Source organism: Camelus ferus, chromosome 9 (assembly GCF_009834535.1).
Source record: "Camelus ferus isolate YT-003-E chromosome 9, BCGSAC_Cfer_1.0, whole genome shotgun sequence".
In the NCBI taxonomy this organism is placed as follows: domain Eukaryota; kingdom Metazoa; phylum Chordata; class Mammalia; order Artiodactyla; family Camelidae; genus Camelus; species Camelus ferus.
In genome coordinates this window covers 14,609,773-14,630,250 of record NC_045704.1, presented here as the reverse complement: position 1 = coordinate 14,630,250, position 20,478 = coordinate 14,609,773, and the positions used below count along the sequence as shown (strand labels likewise).

General features: G+C 43.2%; 1 protein-coding gene across 3 annotated transcripts in view; it reads left to right on the top strand.

The window, feature by feature from the left end:
- The window catches only part of SAE1 (SUMO1 activating enzyme subunit 1), a 60,969-nt gene that overhangs the window by 8,575 nt on the left and 31,916 nt on the right, over positions 1–20,478 (top strand). For all 3 annotated transcript variants that reach the window (XM_006190599.3, XM_014564241.2, XM_006190600.3), the window contains 4 exons: positions 2,238–2,349; positions 6,757–6,930; positions 9,051–9,193; positions 10,580–10,679. In XM_006190599.3, coding sequence (XP_006190661.1) covers positions 2,238–2,349; positions 6,757–6,930; positions 9,051–9,193; positions 10,580–10,679 — 529 coding nt within the window. The remainder of the gene's footprint in view (positions 1–2,237; positions 2,350–6,756; positions 6,931–9,050; positions 9,194–10,579; positions 10,680–20,478) is intronic.

Genomic DNA, 20,478 nt, shown 5'->3' with positions numbered 1-20,478 from the left:
GCATGAGGGCCTGGGTTCAATCTCCAGTACCTCTAAAAATCAATAAATAAGCCCAATTACCTCCCCCCTTAAAAAAAAAAGGTTTGAGCAGGCCAGTGGCATCTGGTTTAAAAGATCTCTCTACCTGAGATGGGGACAGTGGGTTGTGGAGGGGCAGGAATGGAAGCAGGGAGACCCAGTTTTATACATGAGTAATGGTGGTTCCGAGTAGGGTGGTGGCTGTGCAGGTGGAGGGAAGTGGATGGACGATGCTGTGAGTATCACACTGTACATGATTTTTGTGCCCACTTGAATATTTCTGTAGGATTGATCCCTAGAAGGGAATTGCTGCATTAGAGTACGAGTCCTAATAGCCGACATTCATTAAGTACTGACTGTGTGCCAGGTACTATTTTAAGTGCTTTTCATGTAATTGAGCCATAAATAAGCAGTAGTCTCAGGGCCCCTAGAATGTTTAAGGATTAAAAACATAAACATGATATTCCGTGTTGTTGGCAGTTGAATAAGAAAACCTCTAGAGCAGTCAGTCTGTGGAGCTCTGTAGGATGTAGGGGTCATGGGGAGGCCAGGTGGCTGCGTGTGATTTATGTCAGAGGCATTTCTGTGGACCAGTTGCTCAGAGTTCAGAGGGAGTACTTGCTTGAGTCTGCCCTGATAAGGAAGGTCTTTTTGAGGAAGCGGCCTTCAAGTTGGGGTTTGAAGTCTGGAGGAAAGGCTTGACTGGGCAGAGAGAGGAAGAGCAGGTGCATGTCAGGTGTGCGGAATGTTGTGATTTAAAGTCTGCAGGTAGGAAACTGAAGGCAGGTTTGGGAGTAATCTGGGAAATGGGAGAGAGCCAATACAGAATGGATTTAAATGCCCACTGTAGATTTTTTTCTCTGTCAGATTTTTTTTTGAAAATCAGAATCAAAACCCGTCACTGGGCTCTTTTCTACTTAAAACAATGGGTATTGAAGAGATGTTTAGTAAGTTAAGTAACTTTTATCGAGTGTCTCTTAAATGCTAGGGACTGCGCTAGGTGGGTTTGCCCACATATTTCACCAGGTGGTCAAGGACATCGAATGACATGAAGTCAGAATTGCTATCTCCATTTTGCAGATGAATAAACTGAAGTTTAGAGAGATTGTGCAGTTTGTTCGGGTCACTCAGTTGGGAAGTGGCAGAGCCAGAATTCAAAGCTGTCTTCCGACCCAGAGCGGGTGGCGACGGGCAGCGCCCGTTGCTGAAGGAGCATCATGGAGAACAGAGCCTGAGGAGAAGTTAGTGGGGTTGGAGGTTAGGGGGCCACTAGTAACATTTGAAGATACACGTTTCCCAGAGGCCAGCTGGGCCACTGTAGCTGTATCCGTGTGGTAATCCAGCAGCCAAACAGGAAGAGACCCTATCACTCAGACTGAAAGAACATAGAACCTGGAATTCCAGACACAGCAGTGTCGGCCAGGTGACGGGAGGGCTCGGAGATGAACTCTGACAGCAGAAGCCTAGAAGGTACAGCTAAATGCAAGGGTGCCCAATCTTTCTGATGGCGAAGGTTTGATATGTGCACTATATTCTCTGTGGAAACAGCTTCTGAGGTGTGCTGCTTCTCAAGGGGTTGGAGCGCCTCCAGAAATCTGCACAGCCTCCTTCCTCCACCTCTCTGCTGCTCTGCTGCTGTCAGTCTGTGATAAGAGGCCTGCTCCTTGCTAGCATCTCTGTCACTTACCTTGCTTGTATGTAGTAAGCCCTCTTCCCAGTTCCCTCCCATTCTGGTGAAGTGGAATTGTCGCTTGAAAGTCTCCTGCCTGCTAGGCTGTGGTTGGCAGTGGAAGGGCCCTATAGGAAAAAAAAAGCAGTAATGGAAAAGCTGAGACCCAGACATCCTCCATCATTCCTGATCCATATCATGCTTGATTTTCATTATTTTTTGACATAATATATACCTCTCTGTTTGTTTGTCTCCTTTACAAAATACAAGCTCTGAGAGGGCAGGGATTAAGTCTGTTTGTTCTCCACTGTATTGCCACACCTTGGAGGGGTACTTGGCATATAGGTGCTCAATAAATATTTGTTGAATGAATTATTCTCTGCAGGATGGATTGGAGCCAGTCTTTTTTCCCTAGATTTGAGGCCTTGATGCTTCAGTGCAATTAGTGAAAACCAAGATTATTTCCCTGTTTTTGTCTTATTTTGTTCTTCAATGATTTGGGGCACTTCCACTGGTTTCCATCATCCCATTGACAATGTCTGCCTTGTAGGCTGCGGGCCTCCCGGGTGCTTCTTGTTGGCATGAAGGGACTTGGGGCTGAAATTGCCAAGAATCTCATTCTGGCCGGAGTGAAAGGACTGACCATGCTGGATCATGAACAGGTGAGATGTTCGCCACCTCGTCACTCTCCTTTGCAATCTCCCCTCCATCAGTATAAACACTCGCAAATTTCGAGAGTTCCTACTTACCCTTCAGGGCTATGAAAGAGGAGGGCTGGCGTTAAGGGCACTGTATTGGAGATTGACAGCTTCAGCAGCGGGTTTGAATTCAGCTCCACCATACCCTAGGTGGGCAGCCAGTGGGGACTCGCGTCTCCTTGTTGAGCTTCCCTATTTGTAAAGTGGAGTAAATGTCTCCCTTGGAGGGTGATTGTGAGGAGTACAGGAGTCGTTTTCCAATTTGTACCCATAAATCCCCTGAATAACTGATTTAAAATGCAGAATTGCCCTGGGGCATTGTTACGGTGTAGCTTTCACCCCCAGGGATTCCGTTTTAGAAGGTCTCAGGTTAAGGCTCAGGGATAAATACATTTAATCATATTACTATCATTTTCCTGGCTGGAATATATACATTTAAGAGGTATCTCAGGGAAAAAAATTTGTATCTCAGGCGATCTTGATGTAGATATTTCACAGACATTACCTTGTAAAACACTGGATCAGAATGTATGTGGACTGCTTAACACAGTGCCTGCATGTAATAAGTACCCAATAGTTAATAATAATTATACAATATAATGCTATTTAACTGAAAATATAACCGTGGTGCCCAACTGCTGTGTTGCTTTCTCTGACCTGTCTTTTCTCCAAGATGGGAATAACTGCTTCTTTGTTTATGTTCTCATGACTCAATGACATTTTGGTTTTCTTTTATAGAAAATTTGAAACATATTCAAAAGTAGAATAACATTTGACACCCCACTTACCTGGCTTCTACAGATAGCAGTATTTTGTTACTCTTTTTTATTAATCTTTTTCTCCTGTACTTTTTTGGGATAGTTTTTTAAAGCAAATTCCAGAAATTATGTCTGTTTTTAGGTAAACTATTTCAAAGATTGTCTTTTTGATGTCACATATTATTTGTGCCTTTCTTTCCTTTTAAGCAGTGAGCAGGGGTCTTGTCTCATGAGAAGTAACTAGTACACTCAGTGTAAGGTGTAGGCTCTGTAGACAAAAAGTAAATGTTAAATGACGTCTTAAAAAGCTCACCCTGTCTGGGGTTTCAGGAGAAAATAATATCTGGAATCTTTTTTTGTTTTAATTCTCCTGAAATATGAAGAGAAACATGGGTTGACCCACTTAATATCTCAGTCACAAATGGATTTTGACTTGAATTCAAAACCTTCTAAGGAAAGAAAATCCCTGCAAGCAAGCTGCCAGATAATTGTAACCATCTGAACCCTGACATTCCCCCAAGAACAGTGCCCCCTAGCGGCAAGAACACCCCATTCAGAGGAGGATTTTTTTTGTTGTGGAGAGGGTAAGACCTGAGGAAGAATGGTTCCAAAACTTTGAGGCCCCTGGTGTAGAAAAATGAAACTGCAGTGGGGTGGTAGCTTCCTAATCTGGTGGGTAACCTGAGAATGGGGGATGAAGACAGCACTGAGGGTGTGTGCTGTGGTTCTGCCACCACCTCAGTACAGGGACTCGTGCTCCAGCGTTGGAGTGAGCAGGCTGACCGTCAGCCCTTACCGCTTCACTTTAGGGACTTGTAGTGCCTCCTGCTTTCCTTCCACTGCAAAGCCTGCCTCCTCTGACTGGGTTTCAAAGCCTAACACAGGGCTTCTCAGTCCCATCTGTGCTTTAGAATATTTGGGGAGTTATTTAAAAATAAAAGTTCTCCAGGTTAAGTCTAAAAGTCAGGGAGGATTGAGAACCACTGGCTTCATATAACCTGGTCCCAGTCAATTTACCCAGCCTGACTCCCAGCTCATAAATTTAAGAGTTCATGAACACTTTCCGGGTGGTCTGCCTTTTGCAGTTTGCTTGTGCTTTTTTCCTGACTAGGAACATCCCAGGGAGATGGTGCTGTGTAGTGCAAAACCTCTGGAACCATGCAGACTTGGGCTCAGATCCCACCTTCTTAAGTCTGGGTAAGGGAGTTAATCTCACAGAGACTTAGCTTGCTCATCTATAAAATGAGGATGGCAGTTCCCACCCTTTAGAGTTTTTCATTTTCTTTATGTCAGCAAGCATCCAAGAGCATCTGCTGGCTACCCTGAAGTATTCTAGGTACTGACGATACAAAAAGGCACAAGATTTGATTCCCATTCTAATTTTTTTCCCAGAAAACAGAGCAGGCTACGAGACTCAAGTTGTGGCAGGGGGACATGAGAGGCTTCCTGGGGTGCTGAGCTGAGTTTTAAAAAAACAAGTAGAGGTTTATCAAGTTTTTAGGAGCTGTGTTTTAGACAGGTGACGTTAGCACAGAACAGCATGGTAGAAATGGAATGTAACAAGCAGTTTGGTGTTTTTAGAGTATGAAACCCAAAGTAGTAGGGGGCAGGGGCAGGTTGCAGGTACAGTCCAAGTCAGGAAAGGCCTGTTTGAAAGCTCTGCTGTTAGCTTTTGCTTTATTCGTCTAGGTGGTGAGGATTCATTGAAGAGTTTCAGATGGGGGAGGGGTGGCCTCAGCTTTGTCCTTTCTGTAGATCACTAGTTACTGGGTAGACTATGACTGGCACAAGATATGGAGCCAAAGACTACGTAGAAGGCTGCTTTAGTAGTTTAGGTAAGAGGTGAAGAGGGTCTGAGGATGGCGGTTGGTGAGAGAGTTGGCAGGAAGTGCACAGAGGTGAGGTATACTTAGGTGGTACAGTCATAGGACAGCATGTGGGGAAGCAGGGCATAAGGACGCAGCTGACACTGTAGGTGCTGGACGCTGTCCGAACAACTGTAGTTATAGGATATCATTTAGTCCTCAGAACAGCTCTGAGATGTAGGCAGCATCATTCCTATTTTACAGATGAGAAATGGTGGAAAAGGAAGTGAAATACTGGATCCCCAGGGTCATAGTAGTTAGTGGTTCCACCAGGACCCGGGCAGTCTGACTCCTGGCAGAGCCCATGCGCTTAGCCACCTCCCCTGGTGGCTGCAGTGTCAAAGATACAAAGACCAGGTTTCTGGCTCTGGTGATGGGATGGGTGATTAGTGAGCTCATCAACCAATCGCATGTGGTTGGCTTGTGGGATGTCCAGGAGGCAGTATCTGGTGGGCAGTTTAATATAAGACTCAGATGGATCAGGAAGCAGTACCAGTCAGAGCAGTTTGAAAAATAACAGCAGATTTTGGTAGAAATGAGAAGGCATTGAGTTGGTGTATGGAATTCTCCAGAGTGAAAAGGTGAGTGGTTCCGAGGTGGCATCCTGAGAACAGCCACACCTCAGAGGCCCGTGTAGAGACTGGAATGGCTGATGAGGGAGGAGGAGAGCTGGGAGGAGCGGAGCACAGGTGATACTGACTCACGCTGCTGGAGTGATGAGTAAGTGCGTTGTGTTTATCACCGTCCGCATTGTACATGTGGTCCCTTATACTCGCTCAAGTCCCCTCATTCAAGTGGTTGAACCAGGATTTGAATCCAATCTGAATCCCAGGGCCTTGTTCTTAAGCACTATGATGTACAACATCTGTGTAATGAGATCCCTGAGGAAGTGGGGTAGGGGGTGGGGGGGTCAAGGCTACTGTTAGAGGGCTGGCCTTGAAGGGAAGGACCAGCTTTTTTTCTTGGAGGAAAGATAGTAAGGGAGAGTGTCTGCTGCGGAGAGTTGGCAGGAGAAGAGGGAGATTACTTCTGTAGAATCCAGTCTTAGTGAAGGTGGCAAGGTCATACATGGAGATGAATGGTCACATTAGATGTTTGATGTGTGAAGAAATGCATTTTGAACGGTGGAATCTGTAATCCCACTGGTGGCTGTCAGGTGATTATACATCTGTCTTTGAGGCTCTTTTCTGCCGGCATCCAGTCTTCTGGGTGAAATAACCCTCTTCTCCAGCCCCTGCTCGCTTCTCCTCCTTTCTGAGTTTTAGTTGAATTTGAGTTTGTTTCAAACATTCTTAATTGTGTCTGATTTTTGCATTGGTCTGACTTTTAAACCACTTATAGGCAGGAACTACATCCTTTAAACTACTTACGTATTTCTCTGAATGCTTAGAGTTGGGCACATGGTAGGTATTTGGTTAATTCTTCGTGTTGACAGTTACATACTTTTGTTAGCAGTTACAAATTTTGTAGAAGCATGGACTGTTTTGTTTAGAGTGAATTTTCTTTATGAACACAAGGGGGTGCTCTTTAACCATCGTTGCTCAGTTTAAAAAAAAAAGTTAAACGTATATTTTAAAGCCTCAGAAGGAAAGTGTGTAAGGAGTCTGCATTGGGCACATTCCTGTAGGGATGACAGTAATACAATTAGGTGGTGATATTTTAGTTATTCTTTAAAATGGAAAAGTTCATTTGTTCCCCCGCCCCCCCCCCCCCCCCAATTCAAGTATGTAAAAAAAAATTCTTCCTAGGTGTCTCCAGAGGATCCCGGAGCTCAGTTCCTGGTGCGTGCTGGGTCTGTTGGCCGAAACAGGGCCGAAGCCTCTTTGGAACGAGCACAGAATCTCAACCCCATGGTGGATGTGAAGGTGGACACTGAGAATATAGAAAAGAAACCCGAGTCGTTTTTCACTCAATTTGATGCTGTAAGTTTCATAGGGAATGTAAAGTCTGCTGCAGAAACTAAGCAAATTAAAGCACTGGTTATATGTATACCATGTATACTTGAGGGTTCGACTCTCAGATCTGAGCTTTTTCCCATGTAATTTGTGAGCTGTTCTGTTCTGTAGTTTTAGTGTATTGCCTTAGTAGATTGAATGTGTCGGTAGGTAGATCCAGTCTGCTGAATCTGCTGCAGCTGCCAGCGGATTTCTGTCTTTGGGTTTCTTCTTTGGGCATGTTTTCCTCAAGACCAGCTTTTATCATTGATGTCTTATCTTCCTTTCAGACTCTTTGCACATAGCTTCTATACATTTTATTACACACGTTTTCTCCAGAACACCTAACAAGTTGGTGATTAACTTATGTAGCAGAGTCATTTGTGTGTGTGTGTGTGTGTGTGTGTGTGTTAGAAATATCAAACTACAGCTTGTGTTTGTCTTTGCAAGAGCACACCTGATCTTGGTCTCTCTGTGTCTCTGTCTTTCACGCAGCCGCTTTGGCCTTGTTGCCACAGATAACAAGACAGAATCACTATAGTCATGAGCCAGATGAGGCATAGCCAACCTCATCTGATTTCACTGCCAAATCTATGCAGAGGTGAAAGTATAAGTTAAATTCGGTTTCAGTATCTGTGACCTTTTAGGCACGGTTCCCTGTACCCTAGAAAAGCTTAACAAATGTTGGCTAACTGAATTCGTCACAGATAATCTACTTGTTTTTTAATTGAAAAGCCCATTACATGAGAGGTTAGAATTTGGGTTTGGTAGTTTGTTTTTCCCACTGTTGTATTTCTTATGTGCATCTGTTCAGATGTGGGCTTGGAATGATGGATCATCTATGCACTTTGTTCTGTTAAAAAAAATTCATTCTATTTTGTAGATCCAGGTATTGGAACATTTTCCATTTGGACATGTCATCTTTGTTTCTTTATCCATAGTAACCACATTTGGTTTACTCTAGGTATCCCTTGAACTTCTAGCAACTAGAAGCTTTATTAGAACTGAAGCATGGTTAAAAAAAAAAAAAAGAAAACAACTGAAGCGTGGGGCCATTGCTGGTATATACAGTGCATGTGCACTAGGCAAGCGTGACTGCCTCAGGTTTGCGCTGTGTTTGACTGGTCCTTGTAGGTTTTAACACTTGCCTTTGACCTCAGGGCTCCATTTAGTCAGTTGATTACATGTTCAACTGTAGCTGCCTTACCTTTTAGATTTGATTTTCCCTTGGGTGGCTGCATCCTTTGGATGGTGCCAGTGGCTCACATTTCCCTGTGAATGTTATTTCAGACTGCCAGACAACAGCAAAGAAGTTTATCAAATGAAAATATCCTCCCTGTAGTTTCTTCTCCAACTTACTATGTTCAGAAGAAAACATGTGCAATTTAGAAGTCATCTTCTTGGCCCTGATAACAAAGCTTCTCCTGAAAAGATGGTGTTTTATGCAGTAAAACTTAGCCATTTCCACTACCTCAACGTATTGGAACACAACCTAGAGGCCTCAGAGCAACACTGATAGTTCCACCGAGTGAATCACCAGCTCATTGTCTAAGTCTGAATGGGAGGTCACTTGGTCTGTAACCTTTTCTTTTGTCCTTAAATTCAGATAAAGTTTCACATCGAAAACTGTGGAAAAATAATCTCAACAGGACTTGTTTATCTTCTTTATCTTAAAATTATCAGTCAAAAGAAGGGGGAAAAATGCCCTTGTATTTAAACATGACCTTTGGGTAAATTTAAAAATGGTTTTGTTTCTCGCTGTAGCCTGTTCTTCTTTTCCTTTTCATGAAAACTATGAAATGTGGTTTATATATGTTCCTGGATTAGAGGAAACAAATTCATTGGATGGCTTTTACTTTATAGCTAAACACATTTCGTTTTGGTTGCAGAAGGTGAAGTGATGGTCTCATGATTTACATTTTCTACACACTGAAACTTGCAACTTTTCTTTTGTCTTCTAACCATAGGATCCAAAGAACCTGTTGTACCAGTTTGAAACTGGCTCTAGACATGCCCAGAGAGACTGTTCATTAAGATTTATTTAGACATCAGGGCAGTGATTCACAGTCTGCACAACTCATACCCAGCCACTTTCTTTCTTTCTGCAGGTATGTCTGACTTGCTGCTCCAGGGATGTCATAGTTAAAGTTGACCAGATCTGTTACAAAAATAGCATCAAGTTCTTTACAGGAGATGTTTTTGGCTACCATGGATACACATTTGCCAATCTTGGAGAGCATGAATTTGTAGAGTAAGTTTTGGGAGAGGAGGAGAGAACATAGCATTTTGAAAATACTGTTTTATTCATTGGTAGGAAATGAACCATGTAAAGAAAGTATTTTCCTGTAATACTCAGGCCTTTGGGAAACCAAATCACTAACAGCTTACTGAATACGTAGATTGTGTGTTCGGACTTGTGGGCGATGTGGCCCCTGCCTTCCAAATTGATGGTCTCCTCTGGAGCATGAAGAAAGCAGTTCTGAGGCAATCAGGGCACACCACGTGGGTATTTGATCAGCCTGGACTTCAGGTGGTGAAGCCTCACTTTCTATTTAGATAAGGCTTGCTTGGATTGTAAACATTTGTTCCCCATCTTGGGCGTGTGTGTGTTCAGGTTGAGAGATAGTAAAATGAGTACAAAATAGTTAGATGGATAACTCTGGAAGCACATTGAGCTGAAGCCTACCTTGGAAAAGCTCCAAGGTCCCAAGACTGCTCTGGTGGAGCAGACAGGCCTCCTCCTCTCATTCTGAACATTGAGGTTGCAGACCAGGGTGATTCTCACATGATGGGACCTGCAGTGTTTTGAACTTGTTAGCTTCTAGGTGAAAGATGGCAGATGATACCAGTACTGTAAGACTATATGACTTGGTTTTGGGGCTATAAGTTTTGAGCACTCCCCCTTGCTGATGAGAGGTAAAGAGAGACCCTGTGCCGTAGGTGAAGCCTCAGACCAAGAGTCAAGAACTGCTTTCTTTTGTTCAGCTTCTCAGACAAGTCTCTGTAATTTCTCCAGTCTGCAAGTTTCTTGCCTGTAAAGTCAGGATGGAGGAGGGACAAACATGTTCCAGATCTCTTGTAACTCTAATGGTTTATGACTGAAAATGTAGTTCTTTGGGCACATTATAAGTGGATAAAGAAGTCGGAGTAAAGACCAGGTCATTTTAATGTGTGCTCCCCATGGTTGGGGGAGGAATTAAGTTCAGCTCTTTATTTCATGAGTCGAGTGGAACGTTGACAAAGTTTACTGAGAGCTTACCGTGTGCTAAGCAATTTCTTATTTCTCTTTGAATAATCCTGCAGGGATTATTTTTCCCACATAGTGGGTAAGTGGGTAATCAGTCGGTGGGCTGAGATTTGAACCCAGATCTGTGTGAGGTTTTTTTGGGGGGGGGTTCGGTTTATTTATTTGCTTGCTTGCTTGTTTGTTTGTTTATTTATTTAAATAGAGGAACTGGGGATTGAACCCGGGATCTCACGCATGCTAAGCACATGCCCTACCACTGAGCTCTACCCTCCCCTGTATGAGCTTTTGCTCTTAACCACCATCCTGTTCATCGAGCTCCTGATGCTCTTTTTGTTCAAAGGGCATGATTTATAGGATTGAACTTGATTCCCTCCTCTCATCACCCTCTAGGGAAAAAACCAAAGTTGCCAAAGTTAGCCAAGGAGTAGAAGATGGACCTGATACCAAGAGAGCCAAACTTGATTCATCTGAGACCACCATGGTCAAAAAGGTATGTGTCCTGGGGGGCGGGGGGCATGTCAAGGGTCAGAAACCCTGGGGCCTTGAAGGGTACAGGCTGCAACAATTGGCAGCAAGGGCAGCTAGTGGGGAGGCTAGACAGACTGGGCCAGTGCTTGTGTCATTTAAAGTGGGGGCAGCTACGCTTAGTGTCATCCAGCTGTTGCTACAAGGGTCTGTGGACCTAGTGATGCCAAATGTGATTTTTTTAAGAGAATCAGAAATGTAGATTTTTTATATGTTCTGTCCCAAACTTTTTAATACCGGAAACCTTCTCACCTTGAAACCAACACCTCCCATGCAGTTCCTGTCCACCCTGAAGAGACTAAAGAGAACATGCTGCAGGACCTACTTGCTCGGTGGGCCACCAATTTGGACTTCAGGGTATGGAGTAATATCAAAAAGACTGTTTTTGAGCACAGGCCATTACTCTTATAGAAAAAAAAAAGTTTCTTTTCCCAGATTCATAGACAATTCAGTAAGGTCCTAAGTGGGCAGGGAGACAGTTTAAACTTGAATTGCCTAATTGCTTTTTTGCTTTTTTAAAATAAATTTTTTTTTCATCAAATAACCTTTTAAGAAGAAAAGTCTCAGTGTTGACAAGTGTTATCAGATATGTATGTATTTTTTTTTAGCATAGTTTTGGTTAGGGGTTTAGTCTCTACTGGAATCGGTGCCGGAATTCAGTTTATAGAAAGGGGAATGGGAAGGGAATCAGAAGAAGATAGTTTCGTAGCTCGTGTTGGAATCTGAGAAGGGAATTCATGCAATGGGGAAAACGAGGTGAAGTGGCTAGAACTCGTTTTGTTGAACCGAGAGGAAAGACATGGCCAAGCCCATATTTACTCTTTGCTTTGTAGATTTAAATGTTGAGAAAGAAAAACAGCTGATGAGGGCGTCGAGTTAAAATTGCTCTAAAGGGGGGATTCTAAGAGTGCAGAAACCACAAAAGAGACTGTAGAAAACCACAAAAGTGGAACTCTTTGAGTTTCCCGCAAGGCTGCTTTGGAGATTTTCTTTTTCTTGCTCTTTATGTTTGTATTGGAATAGTTTGATGCTGTGAGTGTGATACAGAGGAATTATTAAGCCCTAATTTTAGGGTCTATTCACAGGACCATAATTATCCAGAGTGAACATTGATGTTTTGGCCAAAACTTGGGTCCTTTTCTTTCTTCCTTTCTTTCTTTCTTTCTTTCTGAGGCCCAGTCAAGCTTTATCTGAATAGCTCCGTGAGTTTGGTGGGGGGAGATAAATTGTTAACTAAGGAGGAGTACAAAAGCAGCTTTGTGGGTGCTGTCAATTTATAAATCACACCCTCTTACAAGTGTGACACTTGGCCTTGGTGTGAAGGGCTTTATGGCTTAAGGGCCTTCTCTGATTGGGGCGGGTCTTTCACATTCAAATGGAGAGAGCCCAGCTTTGTTAGCCCTTCACAGCTGGAAGTTTCCTGGGAGTCAATTCTGCTGGTGCCCACTGGGGCGGATCTGGAGACCTCTTTTGGGAGCCACTTTATCTAGCTATGAGGAGAATGTGGGCAGCCCTGGCAGGCACTCGGCGGCCTTCGCGTACCATTCCTAGGGCTCTCCAAGTCACAGCTCTTTGTGCAGCCTCTTCCTACATGGGGCAGAATTTGAAGGTATCAAAATATTCCCCAGCTGACATTGTTAGTCAGCTGTTTCACTTGGACAATTCAGGCTTGGATTCCAACCCCGAGCCCTTAAGGTTGCGAGGCATTCAGTGCATTCCTGATGACAGCCCCTGGGATTCCGAACCTTGCCTTTGTGCGGCCTCACCAAGCGCGCTCAGAAGGACTGGGGTGACACGGCTGGGCCCGCGGCTTTGCCACCTTGTGATGACATGCCGTCTCCATTTTGGCACTGACTGCTCCATGATTTCGAAGTTTTCTCTAATTCAAAAATTCCTTGATTTAGATTCTGCTCTTTTGCCTAAGGTGTACAGAATAACTAGTTGGGTTATGTTCAGAGTGCAGGATGGGGGTGGGGAAGCAGCCATTTCCTGTTTCCTGTGAAAGGCTTCTGGTTAGGGTTCCCTTCCCCTCCCCCCTTTCCTTAGGTTCAACCAAATGTTGTAAAGCCACTTTTGCTTCAAGGTACACATTGTGCTCCTAAATTAGAAATGTTAAAAAACAAAGAGGAAAAACAGCTTGTGGTTTTCACACCGTCTAGGAAGGCGCTGGCTGGGCCTTTCTAGCACCGGTGCCGTCATGCCTGGACAGTAGGTGCTCAGGAGTATATTGTTTGCTTCCCTTGGTGCCCAGAGAAACCAGGAGAACAGAGTTCATCAGAAACAAGTCTTGGGCACAACCCCAATGTAGGCACAAACACATAGGTGATGAAGGAGATTGCAGTGGTTCTGTGATGAGGAAGTGCCCAGAGAGGTTTCCCAGAGGAAGAGTTGTTACAGTTGACATGTAAAGAATGAATTACCAAGCACCTAAGCCAGGACTGGCATTTAGTCACAGGGAAGAGGATGGAGAAAAAGCACAGATGTAGGGGCAGAGGGACTCTGGCTTCCTTTGCTCTGAAACAGCCAGCTCTTTCTGTATCTATGAGTTGTAAAATACCTACTTTGTGCAAGGCACTGTATTGGGTGCAGGGAAGCACGTTAGTCTCCTTGTTTCCATTTACTGCTGACAGTAAAGCTAGAAGTTCAGTGATCCACCCAAGATCGTGCAACTCTGTAAGAAAGAATAGATGGGGAGAGAGGGTAGGCAGTGGCTGAGGGCACAGGCTCACCTTATGACTCACAGGGTGAATCCCCTTGGAGTTTCTAGGATAATTTAAGATTTTATGAGGATGGTGGGATAAAATATGTGAAATTTGGAACCATTCCAGAAAACTCTGGGGATAAAAGGCCACCATCGTACTCCCATGTTCCTGCCCCCCCCCCTTATTGTTAGGGGCTAGATGGTGGTGGTTACTCTCCATAATAGGTCTTTAAAGATTAAACATAAAGTAGGATTTGTTTCTGACATGCCAAGAAATACAGATTTAATTTTACCACAGCTTCTGCAATAGTAGGTAACTAATTTGGGCACTGGTAACCCTTTTTTCATGAATTAGTTGTGAAATTCCACAGTTGAGTAGTGATTCATTATTTTGATCCCCCTCTCTGGGCAATTTGTTGACAATTCTCTCATCCTCCTCTCACCCCCATCCTTAAAGAAACATTCCTGATGGCTGACTAGTTTAATTCCTCCCCTTTTATGTGGCACCTTTTTTTTCCAAGTTTAGTTGATGTACAATTTTGTTAGTTTTTTGGTGTACAGCATAGTGATTGCTATACATATATATGTGTGTGTATATATATATTCTTTTTCAGATTCTTTTCCATTAGAGGTTATTACAAGATATTGAATATAGCTCCTTATGTTATACAGTAGGTCCTTGTTTATTTTATGTATAGTAGTGAGTATCTGCTAATCCCAAATTCCTAATTTATCCCTCCCCCTCCCCTTTACCCTTTGGTAACCATAAATTTGTTTTCTATGTGAGTCTGTTTCTGTTTTGTAAATAAGTTCATTTGTATCATTTTTTTAGATTCCACGTGTAAGTGATGTATATTTGTCTTTGACTTCCTTCACTAGTATGATAATCTGTAGCTCCATCCATGTTGCTGCAAATGGCATTATTCTTTTTTATGGCTGAATGGTATTCTGTTGTATAAATATACCACAACTTCTTTATCCAGTCATCTGTTGATGAACATTAAGGTAGATTCCATGTCTTGGCTACTGTAAATAGTGCTGCTGTGAATTCTGTGGCACCTTGACTTGTAATGCTGATTGCACTTCAGATTACTTGTCAGTGTCTCTCCCATTAGAGTCTAAGCTCCTTGTGGGCCAGGCAGTTTTGTTCACTGCTGTGTTCCTAGTGCAGTGCTTGGCATACTCCTGTTGAGATGTTTGTTCAGTGTAGGCGTGGCTGTTTCAGCACCATCTCCCTGGAGGAGATAATTGTCATAAAAAGGAGTTATTCAGGAGGGTGGGTATAGCTCAAGTGGTAGAGTGCATGCTTAGCATGCACAGAGTCCTAGGTTTGCTCCCCAGTACCTCTTCTAAAAGTAAATAAATAAATAAACCTAACTCCCCCCCCAAAGGAGTTATTCAGTTAACTGTTTGTGATCAAATAAATGGATTAATATTATAGTATGTTAGTTCTCATAGTTTAGGGTATTTGAGCTCAGCTGACAGGAGGCTTTTAAATAAGACAAGGGGCTTGGCTAGGAATATTTAGAAGTAAGTCATTGGATTGCCTATACCAGAACCTGCAGGCCAGAGAGGTTTAACACTCTGCTGATTGTCAGAATCACTTGGTTTGGGGAGAGAGGGGCAGGCAGGGAAGCATAGGGTGCACATTGCAGAGAATTTGGTGGAATGCTGAGTAGTAGGTTTTGCAGGTAAGACAGTTGTGGAGCGTGGGGTGGGTGCTGGTGGTGCCTTGTCTCACCCGAGAGAAGTTTCTGTGCTCTACAGATGAGGAAAGGGGGTCCCTCCCAGCATCACAGCACAATCCAGTCTTTTTTGTGTGATATTTGATACACACAAAAATCATATGACATCAATGCAAGTTACGGATTGTAACAAAACAAACATTATCCAATTTAAAAACCAAAACGTTTCCAGTATTATCCATACCAATCTGTGTGTTCCTTCTCAGTCTTCTCAGGGCTGCTGGTACATTTGTATGGATTTAATAAGGTACCAGAAGGGGTGGATATACATAGCCCTGCTTGGCATGGTGTTTTACCATGTGTTTGTAAATCTAAACAATGGAATAAAGTTTATTACATGATGTTGTAGGTATAAATTAAGAATGATGTAGCTGACCACCACGTACCCACCACTCAGTGTCAGGCATAAAACATTACTAATGTAATCCAGGGCCCCGGTTACCCTCACCAATGCAAGTGACCACTGTCCTTATCTGTGGTTCTTATTCTCGTGCGTTTCTTCTTACTGCATATGCATGTATTTCCAGGCAATATAGAATTGTTTGGTATGCTTTTTAACTTCTTCAGAATGGGTTTCATATTGTGTGTATGCTGCCACGTGCTCTATAAGAGCAACGTTAGGTTTGTGAGGCCCTCTGTGTTTATATGTAGTTCTGGGGCTTTGCTGTTCCTTCTTGTCGCCTCTGGCCCTGTGTGGCTATTTAAATTAAAAGGAATGAAATTTAAATTAAATTAAAAATTCAATTCTTCAGTCTCACTAGCTACATTTCAGATGCTTAGTAACCACACGTGGCTGGTGGCATCCATATTGCAAAGCACAGATACACAGAATGTTCTTGTCATCATTGCAAGCTCTCTTGGACAGCAAGCACTGCAGGACAGTTTTTTTGTTTCTTTTTTGGGTTTTTTTTGACCATACAGTATTTGTTTCATGAAAACATGACTGTTTATTTATTCTCCTGTTAATGGGTGTTTAGGTATGTAAGTTTTTTTTTTTTTTTTTCCCTTTTCTCTTTTTTGCAGTGCGGGAAAGTAATTAGGTTTCTTTACTTTTAGAGGAGGTATAGGGGGTTGAACCCAGGACCTCGTGCATGCTAAGCATGCACTCCACCACTTGAGCTATACCCTCCCCCCAGGCATGTAAGTTTTTGCTGTTATAAATTGTGCTGTAGTCGGGGGTGTGTGTGTGTGTGTGTGTGCGCGTGCGTGCAGATTATCTCCTTGGGTAGGTGTGTGATTTCTCTAGGGTAGAGGACAATTAAGATGTGCACATCTTCAACTTTACCAGACCCTGAAAAATAACTTTCAAGTAGTTTTATTAATTTACATTCCAAACCCAGCAGCATGTAACAGTAACATTTGGTAACGTCAGGCTCTTTTGCCACTCTGCTGAGTGTGAAAACTGTCTCAGATTGTGGTTGTCAGTTGTTAGAATGCTTTTGAAAACTATAGTCCCCCATGAGTAGGTGTGGAAATTAGACCTAGAAATCTGTAGTTTTGAAAGTTGTTTCAGTCCTGATTTACATTCAGCCTTACATCCAGCACTGTATCACTTGTTATAGATGTTCAGTCTGGTTTAGAAAGGGAAATAGGGTCACGGTCCCAAAGGTGGAAAATAGAGACCAAGTTGAAAAAATGTGAACCCTGCTACCCAATAATGACTATAACATTCCTGCCAGTGTTTTTTTTATGCATATACATGATAAATTGGAGTACTAATTAATATATATTAATACATATAAGACACATGTAATGCCCTGTTGTGAACGACATATATGTACTGTCTTTTCCTTTCTTTGCTCAATGTATTTGTATAAGCAAATGTTTATGTCTACTGTGGAGAGCATGATTCTATTCTAGTCTAGTCTGTTTATCTTTTTGTTGAAATGTAGTTGGCGTACAGCTGAAGAACACAACGTTAAATGGCTGTGTAGGTCTTCCTCTGATTGCCTTCCCGTGATCTGTTGAGCCAGTTTCCTCTTGCACAGAAGTCACTGCACTTTCCCACTATTCTCAATGGCTCAGCTCAACCCCTTAATTTGATGGTAGATAGACTGTGTGGAGAATTCATCTTTCATATTTACTCTTGCGCTTTTTGACACATGAAAAGCAGGTGGGTCCCATCAGCTCGGGGGTATTTATTGAAAATCTAGTCCATTCAGCGCTGTGCCTTTCTGTGGTCCCTGCCTCAGGAAGCTGATACCCATTTGGGGAGAGATCAGTGAACAGTGTAAGAGGGCTTGTTATTAGTCTTAACTAGACTATCAGATTGAAATGCTTAAGGCCCGGAATTGTCAGGAAAGATAGTAGATGGTGGAGGAGAGTGGGTTAGGCATTCTAGGCAGAGGGACCCAGGAGCCAGGGGTGTGGAGCAGGGGAGGGGTGAGGGAGGGGAGGGTTCCTGTGGAGTGTGTGCATTCAGGTGGATGTGGGTGCTCCTCCCAGCAGACACCGCTGGCTGCTTCATCCGAAAGGTTCTTTCCCCGAAAGCACCATTGAGCATTTTTTTTTCTTTATAATAAGCTCAGTGCCAGTGAGATGGGTAAGGCAGGCACCACCTTTTGCATCTGTTCTACTACAGCTTAGGCAGCTTGGTTAAGTTTGGTTTTATTTTTAACTGTCATGAGCCACGATAATGGACTTTGGGTATTTTGAACCAAGAAAGGGGACGTTAATTGGAGTCAGGCTGGAGTATCACTAGAAGCGTTAAACACCACTGTGACCTGAGACAGGTAAAGACCAGGGCAGCTGGGAGCCTCGGAGGCAATAGGAATTTGGCCTTTCTCTTTAGAGCTGTGCTGTGAATGTATCTCCATTTCCAACTGTTCTATTCTCAATTCCCAGGAGACAGACTCCGATTGTTCTGGCTTGGGTCATGTGCCCACCTTTGGCTCTGTCACCTGTGGCCGGAGGGCTGGTACACATTAAAGTCAAGGCCACTGGGGCCTCCTCATATACCAAGAAACTTCCCTAAAAGTTGTCTGCCACAGACAGGCCCAGGAGAGGTAAATCCATTTGCCTAAGGTCACAAGTTAGTGGCAGAACTGGGAATGCTTCTGCCCTTAATGTTGGGGAGGGAAAGGGCCTCTGTCCTTGGCCCTGGAGCTCTGGAAGGTTCCCTTCACAGGATCAGGATTCCATGGAATCAAGGAGATGTGTCTGCCTGGACCCCATAGCCTTCCCCGCAGTTCTGGAGCACATTCTATATACTAGGACCCCTGGAATCTCCTGCCTGCTTAACCCCAGGCTTACTTCCCAGGCTTTTGTAGGCTTCTTCCCTGATTGGCTCTGGGTTGCAGACCTTGCCACAGTGTCTGCATGCCTAGGCCTGAGAGATGGATGTTTTGGTGGGGGGGGGGGTGGACAAAGCCTTCGGCAAAGTCAAGTGCAAAGCCCCTTGCGTTGTGGGACAGAGCCAAAGGTGGGACAGGAAAGGGGAATAGGAGGGGGTGGCCTTCCCAATGTGTTTCGTTCTGGCACAGAACTCCCAAAGAGTGTGAGAATTCCAAATTTGAACCTGGTCTTCCGGGTGGTTATGAAGAATGTTTATTTGTCAAGGCAGGAGAATACAATATACTTTATTTAATAGCTTATTAGGGTGATTTATAACTAAATAGGTAGACATGATATATGGGTTTTCATTTGTTCTCTTACCCTCAGGCCCTGAAAGTGTTGGAGACAAGCCTGCCTGGGACTAAGACTCTCAAAACCACTTTTTCCCCCTTGTTCATTATATAATGGCGTAATGAATCAGTGGATTCTTAGCATTGCTCTTAGCCAGGCAAACTACAAAAATCCTGAATTAAGGTCTTGGTAGCTTTTGAAAGCCAGTAAAACTTTGTTTTCTCATCATGATGGCATTTCCAGACCGTACTGCTGATGGCTTGATCTGTGTTGTAAGACTTGTTAAGAACAGTCTGGCAAGTCTGTACCAGGCACTACATGTCACTAGGCTGACTACATGACTTACTTTTAAGGTCAGACAGACCCATTGACCAAACCATTTGAGGGCGGTACAGACATCTTGTGTACAAGTTTTTACAGTGGATCCAAACCCCAAAGGAGTGACTATGAGGAGGCAGAAAGCCACCTTAAAAACCATGACTGTTTTATCTTCACTAGCAATTTGAACTTCATCTTTCAAATCCATTCTGGTCGTTAGTAAGCTGTGTAAACTGCCTGGTAGCTGCTAGGTCTTGGTTGACTTAGCCTCCTAAATTGTACCATTATTATCTTTCTCTTTTCTTTTTTAAATATCTGATGTATGTGTGTGGTGTGTGTATGTGGAGAGAGAAGAAAAGAAGAAAGACGCACACCTCTGTAAGTTTGAAATTATTTGTACACTCACATACCATCTTTGAAATTATTTGTACACTCATATACCATCTTAAACTTAGCAGAAGAAGCTAGTACTGACAGCCGTTTGAGAGTAAGGTGCCAGGACGATGCCCCCATCCATCACTCTCCTCAGATATTTCAGTCTTTATTGTCTCAAACAAGACATTCTCCATAATCAGAAACCAACCATCCAAATCAGGAAATTCACATGGGTTCACTGTTGCCGTTTCATCCTCAGACCCCATTCAGGCCTTACCAGTTGTTCCAATCATGTCCTTAACAGCAGACGGATCCAGTTTAGAATCATACATGCATCTAGATTTTCATGACACCTGAAGGTTGCAAGCCAGTTATTTTGTAAAATGTCCCTTAGTTTGGGTTTATCTGATGATCCCTTACAATTAGCTGCACATCTTTGGCAAAAATATCATGACGTGGATGCTTCTCATTGCATCCTGTGGTCTGGTGTGTCATTGCCATTGCCATCTGCCCCTTAATTGGTCGTGTTAACTCTGGTCATTTGAGTAAGATTATGTTTGCCAGACTGCTCCTTGGACATCAGTTCCTCATTTTCCTGTTGACTGATAGACTAATAGGTATTTTGTGGAAAGGTATTTTGAAAATGTGTAAATACCCTATTCCTTATCAGACTTTATTAGTTAATTTTAGGTCTATGGACTAATGGACTATAGTTTAAAGTATTGTAATCCATCATCATTATTTTTACCCTCAAATTGTTCCAGATTTGACCAGTGAAAGCTTCTTTTTAAGCTGGCTCCTGTTACCTCTTTACCTGTCCCCGTCATTCTTGGAGTACTTGTCCTTGTTTCAGGCTCCTTGCATGCTCGCCCTGCCCTACCCTTGAAATCAGCCATTTCTCCGAGGAGAAATGTTTCTCTTAGTGGTGATTAGAAACCAAGATCTGGATGTTAGATGTGTTCACTGCTACCAGAGTATCATTGCTTTTAGACCTTCTTAGT